Raw genomic sequence first — 14,979 nt, 5'->3', positions numbered from 1 at the left:
GCTGCTACAAAAATAGAAGCGCACAAGAGTCCTTACTGGTCTGCTATACGCCGTAACGTTTTCTATTCTCACAAAAGACAAAAAAAAAAAAGACGAAGGTATGCTTTGTTTAGTTTTGTGTGGCTGAGGGTTATTATGAGTCCTGCATTGAACCGAAAATGAGACTCTTTAATTTACAAATATGCAGACGGGGTACTTCTTGTTGCGTCTTCCTGCTGTTACGCACTTTTGCGCGTCATTTACATACTAACGCATTTGTCATGGAGCACGAGACTTAGGGGTAAGAGTGCGCGCGCGGTTCAGAAGTCAAGAGGTTGGGACACAATCTTAACACAAGCACACATACATACATACACATTAGACTGGGTCGATTTGTTAACCGATATCGCACCATCGATTTTTCGATAGGATTTGTGTTCGAGAAAAAAGTTCTACTAGGCATACCTAAGAAAATAATTTTCGAGCCTGCGTAATTTCATTTGTTTGACTTTTTTTCGACTTTGATTTTTAAGTTTTTTTTCAGACCTACTAAAAAATGTTCATATGTATTTAATTAGCGAGCTTTGCTCATATTGCTTTATACAATGGTTTTTGTAATTGACATTAGAGAAAAATTGTAAGTTTACAAACGGTGATGGTTACTAGGACATGTTTCTGAATTTCACTTCTTCATCAGCTAGCTTTTCGGGAGCTGAGCGTTGAACTCGAATCTCCAACATTCATATCAGTGCAAGACTTTAGCTGCTAAGTCATATATAACTCTTAGAGACCAATTGTACAGCGAACAACGGGACATTCATATGGCTTAGCAGCTAATGGCATCTACCTCTGCACTTATATGAATGTTGGAGATTCGAGTTCAACGCTTAGCTCCCGAAAAGCTACATAGCTGATGAAGAATTGAAATTCAGAAATATGTCCTAGTATCCATCGTCGTTTGTAAACTTACAATTTTTCTCTAATATCAATTACAAAAAAAAATTTCATTTGATTGTAAAATTTTCATGTATACCCTATCCGACCCAAAAATATCCGCTAAAAACATTGGCGATAATAGGTTTTTGAAAAAAAAAAAAAAAAATATTTTTATATTTTCGAGCCTGCGAAATTTCATTTTTTACTTTTTTTCGACTTTGATTTTTAAGGTTTTTTCATGACCTACTAAAAATTTTCAAAAAAAATTTTTTTTTTTTAACCTGGTATCGCCAACGTTTTCAGCGGACATTTTTGGATCGGACAGGGTATACATGTGAAAATTTTTTTTTCCTGAGCCCAAATTCTATCGAAAAATCGATGGCGCGATATCGGTTAACTTTCGTCCATACAAATCGACCCACCCTAATACATATATGTAGTATGTATATGAATATAAATATTTTTTGGAGGTGGCATGATGTTTCTGAATCTCTCCGTGGGGATATTGATTTCTAATGAATTGCTTATGAATATGTGCACCCTCCCTCAGTATACTTCGTCCATACGTGCGTAGGTATGTTGGTATGTATGGTAGCGTAAAGTAGCATTTTAAGAGTTGTACCAATTAAGCGATCTTTTAAAACAACTTAGCAGCATTTTTTTCTTATGCCCAGCCATATTTGTAAGTTCGTATGTCCTTATGCAACATAACTCAAGTCGGAAGACTGTCGCAGCCGACCAAACAAATTTGTGAAAACCCGTGTCAAATGGCGCAGTTGCATGCGACTACAGATTCATGTACCAAGTTTTTTTGTTTTTTATTTAGTGGGGGATGAGCAGGAATATATCTCAAATAATTAATGAAAATTATGTAAGTAGACAAATATGTACATATGTATTTATTTATGTAAATAACATATTTAACTAAGTAAATGGGAGAGGTTTAAGATACTGACTAAACTGGCCGATGGGAATAGTGTCTGAAAACTCGACAGATAACAAAAGACTGTAACAAGCTCTTATGCGAACAGTTAGAGCGATCTCGTAAGTCTTTCACCGTTTTGTAACAAATCACGTCAGCTATTCCTGTTTCGTGATAACTGGCTTCAATTGGAAGCGTCGAAAGTGGGCAAGCCTTGCATATCCTTCGGGGTCTTAAAGCGCAAGCAGGACAAAATTAAACTTCCTTCGACAAACACTTTTGCCGTTTTCTAACAAGTCACGCATCACGGACGGGACCATAAATCTTCTGGAGTACTTTTCTCTCGAATACTCCTTGAGTCATTCAATCGTTTCTTCTTCTTGTTCTACTTGTACCAGTCCCTCGCTTCATCCATTAGGTGCGACCACACATAAATCATCATTGATGTTCTCTAACAGAAGACCGAAAAAACTAGAAGTTTTAACTTGCTTATGTCGTGGTTGATTCTGGATGAGTAAGAGTTTAACCTATTACAGTGTTTAGACCAAAGTTGTGACAAATTGGCGCGAGTTCCCTTGGGAAGAATGCTTTCCTCAACTGCGAGTTTCTGGTATTGGAATCTGAGAACGGGGTTCGTTGGGTATTTATCGGCACAGGATTTTGCCCACTCATAGCGGTTGAGGCTAAGGACCTGTTTATGCACTTTTGGTTCAAACGGCTAAGTTCTTGTGAACCGGATTTGTTGTATCTCGAGACACGCTATTATTCCCAGCCATAAATAAGGACAGGGATGAAAAATATATAGAGCATAATTTTTAGAGGACTTTTTCTTTTAAATTTCCTACTCAGTTCAAAGTAGTGCTTGTTCGCAAGAGGGATTCTCCAATGGATTTTTTAGGCTGACATTGTTTTCGCTGTAAATTCTGGTTCCCAGATATAAAAGTTCTTCATTGTCTCGAATTTATATATTTATGAAGTGGTTGCCAAGGCGCAAATTTGCCGATTCTTTCTTTGATGACAGCAAGTACTTCTTACTCTCCTCATTCAGCTAGGCCCTTTTGCATCTTTATCCAATCCAGAGAAGGTAGAGTTTTATTCAGATGTAAAAGATGGTACCAACACTTAAATCTGTTGATAAAATAATTTTCCACAGAATAAGATAAAAAAAAAACAAAATACGCTTTGTATGCGAAACATCTCCGAGAGGTTTAGGCTGAGCTTCTCTTCCAATTTGAGGCAAGCTCCTTTTTTAATTTTTTCTACGAATTGGCGGGACTGAACCTAAATGTTGTATGCCAACTCCGAACGGCATATGCAAGGCAAATAAGTTTTAACTGAGAAACTGCCAAACCGCTATCGAGAGGAGACCAAGCTACTGGCTCATGAGGAAAGTCCTGAAAATTCAGCAGATGATAGGAGATCGTAGCAAGCTCTTATGCAAACAATTACAGCTCACCGTAACCCACGTACCAGTTGTTCATTCATTATCATACAGTCGAAACCGCCTAGGCGATTTTGGCCGTTTTGTAACAAAGCACGCCAACTGTCCCAGTTTCGCAATGACAGATGCTATTGATACCGCCAACGGAGATCATGTCTTACTCCACCTATCTCTCCCAACTTGGTGAAGGCCCCCCCCCCCCCTCCCTCTGCTTCAAAATATTGCTGTCGATAGAAGCATTTCTTAGTCCGAGCGGCTTCTTTTATTCTAGTACCATCATCCGGTTTAATTCTGCTGCTAGAATAATCTTCTCCAGCAAAAGATTAAAGAATTATCTGATGCCTCGCTTCGTTTTGAATGGTTCGGAGATGTGGTGTTGCTCAACGTAGACTTACCAACTCTAGAGCCGCACTGATTTCTGACAGTTCAACAATTTTGTTGACTTTGAGCTTTAGTCTTTCGCGCAATATGCGAGATATAACCGCCTCCGTGTTTAAGCAGCTCGGCGGATAGTTCGGCGTTTTCCGTTGCCTTGTGATGTTAAGGCGCGGTGTTGACATTCTCACTTCATTTCAGTCGGGTGGATGAACATATATTCCTTCATTACAGATCTCCCTGGCAATCTAGGATGGAGGATAAGTGTTCTCATCACAACTTATGTACAACATTTAGGTACGTCGGTTATTAGGTTGCCACTGGCATTCATGCCGGAATCTGACCCGGTGTAGAAACTTGTCGTCATCCATCGGATTTTTTTGGTAGAATTTTCGGGAATTTTGCTTTCTATCAGCCAGCTTCTGAAACTCTGCGCACTCAGGCTTTCTTTCTTCTAACGAGGCGTCGGTCTTCACTCATAAGGTCGATCCCAATGAGAAAATGTGTGAACCAAAAGGAGTGATCATCAGCTGCCAGTTTCGAAAGCAGCTTCCATAATTTTCCGAACACTTGCGTGACCTTTCTTTGCTGTATGTGTTGCGTGTGCATTTCTTGAATGCCACAAGTCGATATTTGTATCTCGTAGAGTGCGAGCATCCGCACTACCTACCGTCAATTACGAAGTGATCGATTTTTGGATTTAAGGAGTTGCCAGCGCAATTGTCAACCTTGCCTACCCTTGTCTTGTCCTGTTTATTAAGCAGGGGAAACTCTGGCGACTCGACGCTACTCACAGAAGGAGGGGACTTGATGGCCTAGAGAGTTCAGCGTGGTCGCATCAATTCATCCCCGAGATGAGCGGAATAGTTAGTAAAATTTACCAAAACCTTCGAAGAATCTCCTTATCCCTACAAGAAGAAGAAAAAGAACTAGACGTAACCGATTTGGTTCCGCGTTCTTCGACCAAAGACAACCAAGAAGACCTTTTGGTGGAACGTACTACCGCACCCTGGCGTTCAAGTCGTCAAGCACGATTTTAACGTCACGGCGGGACAGTTTAGTTTTTCGTTAGAGACAAATCTTTTTTGATTTATTGTTATTAGTCCGAAGATGTTTCTGGTGCCCTGATTCTTCATTTTTTCTTTAAGTTGGAGGGTGTACATGTTTTATTCCGACTCCGAACGGTTTCTGCTACGGCAGACGAGTTTTACTGAGAAGCTTCTTATAGCATAAATACACTCGACGGGCTAACCAAACCAATGCCGACTGACGACTTATTTCAGAAAAAAAAATTCAAGTATTTATACGTTAGTTGTTTCGTCACTTGAGTCGTGGACCCCTATTAAGCCGGGCCATCACGCAAACTACATATTACGGCAGACAGTCTTCCGGGTTTATAACATAAGGTATCCTACGAAGAAGAAATGGGAGGATGGCTCAGACAGTGGTACCGACATTACAGTGACTAGGGCTTGGCTATACTCGAAGCATTCTGTTGTTGTTGTAGCAGTGCCTCGCCCCATCCAATTGGTGTGACCGATCACAAATTGTCATAAATATCCTCTAACGGGAGTTCAAGGAAAATTGCTGTTTCAATAGGGGTGGGCCATAATGAGAGGGGTGTTAGAGGCGTTGGTTCCACAATACAGTTGACGAGATGGTTGGTGTCATGTGGGGACACGTTACAAGCAGGACATATGTTTTGTATGTCGGGGTTGATTCTGGATAAGTAAGAGTTTAACCTGTTACAGTATTCAGATCGAAGTTGACCTAGGCTGACTCCCGTTTCCCTAGGGAGTGTGCTTTCCTCTTTTGCAAGTTTAGGGTATTGCTCTTTGAGTACAGGATTCACCGGGCAGTTCCTGGCATAGAGGTCCGACGCCTGTTTGTGGAGTTCACTGAGGACTTGCTTGTGTTTTTTTGCTTCATACAGTTGAGTTCGCAGGTGCCGTATTTCCTCATAATGCTTACGGAGATGACTCCTTAAACCCCTGGGCGGTGTTGGCTTATCAATCAGATGTCTGTTGGGGTGCCCAGGTTTCTGGGTATTCAACAGGAACTGTTTGGTTATCATTTCATTTCTCTGCCTAATGGGGAGTATTCTCGCCACATTATGTAGATGGTGTTCTGGGGACATAAGAAGACAACCCGTGGCGGTTCTGAGGGCGGTATTTTGGCAGGCCTGTAGCTTCTTCCAGTGAGTAGTCTTTAGGCTTGGCGTGGCATGAAATCGGCTGGCCAATTGCTTTGTAAGTGGTAATGAGCGTTTCTTTGTCTTTTTCCCAAGTGTAGTATCGCGTGGAATTCACCTCACTTCAAACACACTTAACACTACAAACATTCGTTCATTGACCCAGATAACTACCATGAGTTCATTCGCGTTTGCCAAGTCGCCTAATGTATTAATGCGTCATACCAAACTGAAAATTTGCTCATAAGCAAAATTCGCTAGATCTTGCTGAACAGAGATGCTGCCATCTCAACAAACAGTTTGCTAACTGCCAAGAATTTTAAAAGACAGGATTAAAGGTCCTGCCAAACTAAAAACAAACATTACGTAATCCTGAACCCAACAGGATACAAAGGAAGGCGACATTTGGCGCTAGAAAAAGGATTCCCAGAAAATTCCTACCATCATCAGTTATGAGGATTTGAGCAAATTAAACTCGAAGTTAAACAACATTACGATAGGCAATAAGAATGACTGACCAAATAAAAGCAAGCGAGGTAGAATAAAGAAATCTTCAACAATAGCAAAAATCAGGAGCAAACAACATTCAGACTGGCAGCAAGGAGTTATAAATGTTTAAGTTAATTAAAATTTTTTAGAATCAATTGAGCAGCCTCACGGACGCTAAACTATGAGCAAAACTTCGTTTTTGCTTAGGAAATTTTTTTTTATCTGCATTTTAAGTTAGAATCAATATTGCAAAGTAGGACTAGCTTGATAGAAAAACCTTGAGAAAAAAATATATAAATAAAATTCTCAAATAAGTTAAAAACAAAATGTGTCAGTAAATTGGAATGCTTCATAATTTTCAAATATTTATAAAAATTTTTTTTTGGAACACTCAGATTTCATACAAAAATTGCGAGGATATTTTATAAAAAATCCAATTAAAACTTCCTACTTTAGAAACTCTTTAAAATGTACCACCTTTTCACCATTTAAGTAATAAATTAAAATGCAAAGGGACTTCTCGAAAGTCCAACTCCAATGGTGGGACGAAAATACTCTAAAAACTAGGGACCTAGAGAAAGAACTAAATGCACTAAAAAAGCTCTGGACGATTATAGGAATGACTAGGGAACCAACCCTAGAAGATGTGGTAAACCCTACGACCAAAGAAGAAGAAATAGCTAGGATGATCAGGATGACTTTCCCCGATAGGGATCAATATTAACATTATAATAACTCTGTAAAAAAAAATTCTGTTTATGAATAAATAAAAATGAAATAAAATCTCATAGGAATAAAGTTTTAGATATTTTTGTAAAATTAGTTAAAAGAAAAAAAAAATATACTAAGCTATTAAACCATAAAAATTTTTGAAATGTTAAAAATGTTAACCTAAATAAAATAATTTTAAAAAATATTTTAGAATAACAATTATTATAATACAAAAGTTATAAATAAAATGGAGTACCTAGAAAAAAAAAAGCAAAGACATTTTATTGGAATTTAAACCCTTATTTACTGAAATAGGAAAATAATTACAGAAGTTTCAAAATGTCCTGGTGGGCAAAAATAGCTCAAGGCATCACGATAGCGATAGCCGGTTATGAATTAGGGAAAAAAAATTCAGAAACAGAAAACAGGATAGTTAAATATGAACCACCAGCTGAACCAGAAACAAAACCTCCTCCAAACACTCCAGATGTTTGGCTAGCAGTTTTAATCTGCGTTATCGCGCTATTAGCAAGAAATACTTCAAGTAAATTTCATAAAGCCGCAATCGACAACAAAGGCTGCTTCGAGAGCCCTGCCCAAATTCAATAGCAAATAAAGAATTTGCATAATTTCTTTGATCGCTCCTGATATCTTTGAAGACAAAGATAATCAGGAAGCAATAGCAAAAATCCACAGTAGTTCACATGGAAATACCAACCACAAAAGCTATCGCGGTAGAAAATGTATACCAAAAATAACAATTTTTTCAAATTACATGAATGAAATGAAAAGAAACTCCGTGTCGGTGAAAGTATGCAAAATTAAAAAATAAAATAATAATATTACCAACAACAGCAAAAATGAAGAAAAAGTCACAAAGAAAAACTCACAAAGAGAACCTATATATGGGGTATTCCATCCCATTTCGACCAATTTTGAACCCGACTCCTTTAGAATTGGCTGAAAGTGTTTCTTCTTTTTCTGGCTTACGAAAGACGTTTTTCAGAATTTTTTCAAATTTTTTCATCCAACTCAAAAAAAGTTATGAATTTAAAAAAAAAACACCGTTTTTGTTTTAAAATGCTATAACTTTTTCAAATCATATTGACCGTTTGGGATTTTTTTTTAATTTGTTTTTAAATGTACTTTTCGGAAAAAATACAAAAAAAATTTTAAAGTTTTTTTACTTTTCAGTTTTTCGAGATTTTTCGAATTTCGCCATTTTTTTTTTCTCATAAAAAACTTTAATCAATTCTTCAATCATCCCCACTAATCCCGGAGTGGGCCGATTTTTTTTTATATTTTTTTTTATTTAATTGAAAAAAAAAATTTTCAAAAATAAAAATTTTTTTTTATCAATTTTATTTATATAACAAAAAAATGTAAGAAAATGATTTTTAAGTATTCATTTCTTTATATATGTTACATTATTTTTAGAAAACTTACATGTTTACTGTGTCATTCATTAATCCTGGTTATTTTAATCGTAGATTACCATAATATATAAAGAAAAGAATACTTAAAAATCATTTTCTTACATTTTTTTGTTATATAAATAAAATTGATAAAAACAAAATTTTTATTTAATGGTAATTTCCGATCAGTTTTATTAATTTATATGTAGTTTTTCAGCTTTACTGGCTAAATTTTATTTGCACTTGACCCTAATAGATCAGTAAAGCTGAAAAACTACATAAAAAATTTTTATTTTGGAAATTTTTTTTTTCAATTAAATAAAAAAATATATAAAAAAAAATCGGCCCACTCCGGGATTAGTGGGGATGATTGCAGAATTGATTGAAGTTTTTTATGAGAAAAAAAAATGGCGAAATTCAAAAAATCTCGAAAAACTGAAAAATTAAAAAAAAAACTTTAAAAATTTTTTTGTATTATTTTTTCCGAAAAGTACATTTAAAAACAAATTTAAAAAAAAAAGATCCCAAACGGTCAATTTTTGAAAAAGTTATAGCATTTTGAAAACAAAAACGGTGTTTTTTTTAAATTCATAACTTTTTTTGAGCTGGATGGAAAAATTTGAAAAAATTCTGAAAAACGTCTTTGGTAAGCTAGAAAAAGAAGAAAAACTTTCAGCCAATTCTAAAGGGGTCGGGTTCAAAATTGGTCGAAATGGGATGGAATACCCCATATATATATACATATATATATTAAAGCGCTATAAACATTTTCACGCTCATTTTCATCTTAGGATAGAAAATTGTTAGCGTAGAAAAATTATCAAGCAACCAGATTTTTGAGGAAGTTATTGACTTAGGACAATATTCGACCAGGCATACAAGAAATGCCGGCAATCTAGGACTTGAAATTCATAAGGAAAAACACAGTTGTCCTGAGGGACAAATTGGTGAAACATTAATCGAATATTTACTGCAGTAGGCAAATTAAAAATAATAAAAAGATATCCAAGTTATCCACGATCTAATAATTGCACTAACGCTAGAGTTAGTGAAAGTGAGAAATTCCGGTTAAAAATTAAATAATTCTTCATTAATATCATGACGATTCTGTCTTGGTGGCCGCCGCAGAAATCGAATGACGTAAAAGACCAAAAATATATTGCTGGAAAATACAAAAAAAAAAAAAAGAGATACCTCCCGCCTACCCATTAGCCGAACTAATACTACTAATATAAACTACCTTGCTCTTCCGTCAACGACAGCTTCAAAATTCCTGCACAATTAGCTACAGATTTTTGTTATACACTAAATTCAATAAAACCATAACAAAATAAAATAACAACGAAAATCGTTATTTAATAGAAATAATTAAAGTTAGAAATAGAAATAATTAAAGAAATAGATATAAGTATGAGGTGCTTCAGTTAGGAAACCTAGCTTTTAGGGAGGTCATAATTTTAGGAAAAATATTTTTACTTTAGCCACATGTAGAATAGGAAATACTACTGCCAGCAAGAGATTTGAGGATTTTATTGCGGCTCTGGATTTTCGATACAATTGCGGCTGCATGCTCACCAAAATGTAGATCCTGATCAAACGTCACACCCAAGATTTTAGGGTGTAGGAAAGTCGGTAGCGTAGTGCCATCGACGTGGATGTTCAAAATGATCGACATTCGGGACGTCCATGTTGTAAATAAGGTCGCGGAGGATTTAGTCGGTGATAATGCCAGGTTTCGCGAAGCGAAAAAACCTGAGAGGTCAGGGAGGTAGCCGTTTATTCTGTTGCAAAGCTCATCGATGTGTGGGCCTGGGCCTGTGGCTATTATTGTACAGTCATCGGCGTAGGAAACGATAGTAACTCCTTCTGGTGGCGAAGATAGCTTTGATATGTAGAAGTTAAACAAAAATGGGGATAGGACACCACCCTGTGGCACCCCTTGTTTAATTCCTCTTGGCTTTGATGTGTCGTTCCTGAATTGCACCGATGTCTGCCGACCACCCAGATAATTTGCGGTCCACCTTTTAAGACATGGGGGAAGGTTGGACCCTTCCAGGTCTTGCAGTAACGTGCCATGGTTGACCGTATCAAAAGCTTTTGATAGGTCTAGCGCAACGAGTACTGTTCTATTGTGAGGGTTTTGATTTAAACCGCAATTTATCTGGGTGCTAATGGCATTTAGCGCGGTGGTGGTGCTATGGAGTTTTCTGTAGCCTTGCTGATAACATTCTAGCTGCAAATTTTCTTTGAAGTAGGGGAGCAAAATGGCTTCAATCGTCTTGGCTACTGGCGATAGGTGATATATCGGGCGATATGACTCTCCTATGTTAGCAGGTTTCCCAGGCTTTAGTAGCGGGACCACCTTGGCCATTTTCCATTTTTTGGGAATGACGAAGGTGGAAAGAGACAGGCTTTTAAGAATCGGCATGGCTATGCCGTCTGGGCCCACTGCTTTGGATGGTTTAGCATGAGCGATGGCATCCTCAACCTCTTTGGCGGTGATGGTAATTGGAGACGCGCTGAATTAATGTTTATGTGCGTGTCTGTTCGACCTCCGTCTATCTTTGTCAACCGTAGAATGCATTATATATTGTCGGCAAAAAGCGCTCGCGCTGAACAGTAGGAGCCACAAACGATTTATAAAAGTTACGAGGGCGTCGGGTTTTGGGATCTAGTCCAGAACAACCTGTCCGATGCAACCATCCCTTGCACGTGACCGGCCAAAAAAGATTCTTTTCCGGCAAACGCAGCAAAACCATTTCTCATTTATCCGCATATGCGATGGAACAGGGCTGTAAGTAAACGAGCATAATGAGCGGTGCAAAATATTGTTACAACAATAATAACAAAAACCAGAGTAATACAGTATCCGATAGCGATCTCAGCCAAACCTCGACGAGATGGCCTTGCATTTATGTATATCTCAAGCAACTAATCAAACAAAGAGCTAATCATTGAAAGAAATTTACAATATTATAATTATTGAAATGTCATCTACGAACGCCGGGAAACAGACGGGTTCCTCGTCGAACCGCTTGCCCAATTGATTGATAACCAACGTCCGCAGCTGAGTAACCCACCCTTTGACCTTTAAAGATCACCATTCAGAATCGGATTGAGCTCCGACGCTGAAAATCATAAAAACGGCAATTCTTACATTTGTTATACCTTATTGTTTTACCTTAACTTGCCATGCCTATAGAATTTGGAAATTTCTTTTTGTTTAAATTTTATTTGTAAACAACTTAAAGTTGTTTAAATTCTTTTAATCAAAATTTTTATTTGAAAATTTGTTTTCGTCATGAGCCTGGATGTGTTGAGTTGCTCCTCACAACAATCTCAAGAGGGTATCGTAGAAAAGCACGAAAAACGGCGTGGTCGTTTGAGAGGTATGTTTTATGCTAATTAAAAAGTGTTATCGAGTTGATGGTCCTTTTCCGGATGCAGATCCGGTACGTTCCGGTACCAAGCTCGACCATCTCGGGAACGATTTGTTATGAACACACGAGACCTTCTAGGCCATCCCGCCATACCGCCCTCCCACCCCCTAGATCCATGGAGTTCCGGGTCGCCAGAGCCTCGGCTGTTAATGGAACAGGATTCGCCACGGATAGATGAGGTTGACAATTGGGTTTGGAGAAGCTATGTATTGCGCTGGAAACCTGAAAGAGCTGCGCTACACAAACCCCTTGAATCCGGTATTTTAGTCGCCTCTTACGGCAGGCATACCTACCGCGGGTATATTCTAAGCCCCTAACCCGCTGGGGCATTAAAAGTTACAGAATAACCTAATAAAGCATTGCTGCGCCTGAGAACTTGAACATCAATATAATACAATCAAGATTGAGTTGTTTGTTTGGTACTCTTCGGATATATTAAATTGTAAAGATAGATAGAGTTAGGATGTTTTATTAAAAAGATCATAAATAATATCCGCGTTCCAATGGACAAAGAACCAGATCTCAACAAAAAATTTTCAAATGCAAAAACAATGGATCAATTTGTTGTTGGATTTGCATGTTAAATTTTTTCGGGGTCTGTATCACTGTCTAATGGAACGCGGAGCATAAAGCATTATACTAATCAAGTCTTAACATCTTTATAAAAATCACAAATTATTATGTTTAAAAACTTGCTTACAAATAAGACGTAGAGGTTCAAGCTTAACTCTAGTTTGCTATTTCAAATGATAACAGTACAGAAAACAGTCGAAGGCCAATGGAGTAATTTTTGTAAAAGAACGTCCAGATTCAGACTTTCAAGAAGGCTAATTTCTGAGAAAAATTGAAAATTTGAGCTTTGATAGGACGGTAAAGAAAAATGTACTTGGAACACTCTTCAGCCAAGATCCGAACTTTGCAGTTTTTAAAACAATTTCTGAAATATGGCGCTCATCAAGCAATTTCTCATAGGTCGTTTTCAAACAGGCATCCCAGATGGAGCGAACCTCCGTTCAGGTTTATGTTTATCCATTCGGCCGTCGATATTGAAGATATAAAGTATAAAAATCATGATAACAAATTTTTGTAACACAACTGCTGGAGTTTTGGCGTTGACTGTATCTATGGACTCAACAAATATTTCATTTGAAAACAGGATAAACTTTATATATTGGCTTGGCGTTGGTCAATGCCTCCATTTGATAAGCAGAACGCTACTATAGTATCAGAGCAGTATAGAGCAGTTTCAATTTTAAAAATTTTAAAGTTCATCATGAGCTTCAGAATTATATAAAACCCCAACCAGCTTTTCAATCTGCTCAGCCAACTCTTTACGATACTCTTCCTTTTCATAGATATAACGATTTTTTATAGTCAATAAAGTGTGCCGTAATTGTGCACTTTTTGACCAAATTGGCCTACAGATTACTGCCGAGTTTTCTAATCCAACAACAAAGTATTCCATCAAATCGGGTTGATGCAGCAACTCGTGAAGATTCGTTGAAATCACTGAATCTACAGCATCACAAAATCCATTTGCTTGCAGCCATTCTGGAAGATTCAATTCGGCATATTGTGCTGCAGCTAACTGACTATCTGCATCTTCATTTTTTGAGAGCACAAGCTTCTTTTCAACAATTATATCACTTATAAGTGTAACAGCTTTGGCTTTTACTTTTAAATCACACTGTTTACTAAGCACAGCAACCAACGCTTGTACCCCGGATGTTGAAAGGATTCTTTGTGATGCCATTGGAAACTTTCTTAAAATACTACCGATAGCATACAGTGTCGCAGATAATTCATCTGTATTCGTTGAAGAGGAGAGAATTTGTGATAAATATGCACCGACATTTTTTTCGAAAGCTTTAATTTGTGCTTTAGGATTGTTAAGCGTTAATGCGCCCAACACTCGTATACCTTTCACCCGCAAATTTATATTTGTTTCATTAACCACGAGTGGCAGTATGATGTCTTCCAAGCCACCTTTGTCTATGAACAGCAGGGCATTGTCTATTTGATGTACAAGATAATCTAAGTCCTCTAATATGCGCAGTTGCGTTGTGATTTTAGTTTTCAATGATATCGACAGTTCCTGTTCATCTTTGGTGAGGTTTTTATACTGATAAATGAGTTGTGTTATTAGTTCGGCATCCGTTTGAAAATTCTTTTGGAAATCTTTGAATGATTTTTTAAGTTCGTCGTACGTTTTGAAGTCTCTTTTTATTTGCCTTAGCTTTTCCGGTGAATATGTTAACCCCAAACTGTCTTTGGGTAGTGATTTTATAGCTTCGGACAGCGAACTACTAAATTTCAATTTATGTTTGTCGGTTACTTTGTGTTTAGTTTCTTCATTAACATCGTCAGCAACTTCGGATAATGCGTTATTTTCATTTTTCTCTTTTTCATTGTGATCCAGCAGTTTAGCTTCCTTTTTCCCAGTTCGCAAGTTTATTCGCACATGCAAGCCGGCTGGTATTTGTTGGCCTTAAAAATGTATATTATTATAAATAACAGAAAATAAACAAATCTTACATACATATGTATCCATATATGTGTGCACCTAGGTATACCAACCTTCTTTTATCTCCTGCCAAGTATTTGTTGCTTCAAATGTTTTGTTGTCGATTTTACCAACAGCAATGGCAAATTCTGCTAACAATAGCAATGTCAGTGACGGTATTAAATTCATTTTTAAAATAAATAGCTTTTATTCAATTATACATCAAAATATTTATTCATTTGGTTTTTGAGAACGTGTCTTCTTTGTTATTGTAAACAGCTGTAGTGTGGTAGACTTCGTTATCGAAGGAATTTCGCCCTGCCACATCGATGAAATTTGTTGTATCTCCCACCCTACAATACTGACTATCATACTATCATATGACTATCATCTGATTGTCAGCAACCCTACAAGAAACGCTGATAGTTTTACTAATCCACTCACACTTGTAATTGACAATGCTGATCCTGCGATGACGTAAACATTGATACTCAAATTTATGTGTTCCTTTGTTCGCTCACGCATGTCCGCATGTACCCAACGAAAGCCTATAATCATGAAAAAGGACTCAAACTGG

General features: G+C 37.2%; 1 protein-coding gene across 1 annotated transcript; it reads right to left on the bottom strand.

Annotated features, from left to right (window-relative positions):
* Positions 1-12,307: 12,307 nt before the first annotated feature.
* On the bottom strand, positions 12,308-14,677 carry Sil1 (Sil1 nucleotide exchange factor). The gene is made up of 2 exons (XM_067789344.1): positions 14,477-14,677; positions 12,308-14,386 (listed from the first exon to the last, which is right to left on the bottom strand). The coding sequence occupies exons 1-2, from the start codon at positions 14,589-14,591 to the stop codon at positions 13,161-13,163; spliced, it is 1,341 nt and encodes a 446-aa protein (XP_067645445.1). The 5' UTR covers positions 14,592-14,677; the 3' UTR covers positions 12,308-13,160.
* Positions 14,678-14,979: the final 302 nt, after the last annotated feature.

Source organism: Eurosta solidaginis, chromosome 1 (genome assembly GCF_040869045.1).
Source record: "Eurosta solidaginis isolate ZX-2024a chromosome 1, ASM4086904v1, whole genome shotgun sequence".
In the NCBI taxonomy this organism is placed as follows: Eukaryota; Metazoa; Arthropoda; class Insecta; order Diptera; family Tephritidae; genus Eurosta; species Eurosta solidaginis.
This window is presented reverse-complemented; position numbering and strand designations above follow the sequence as displayed.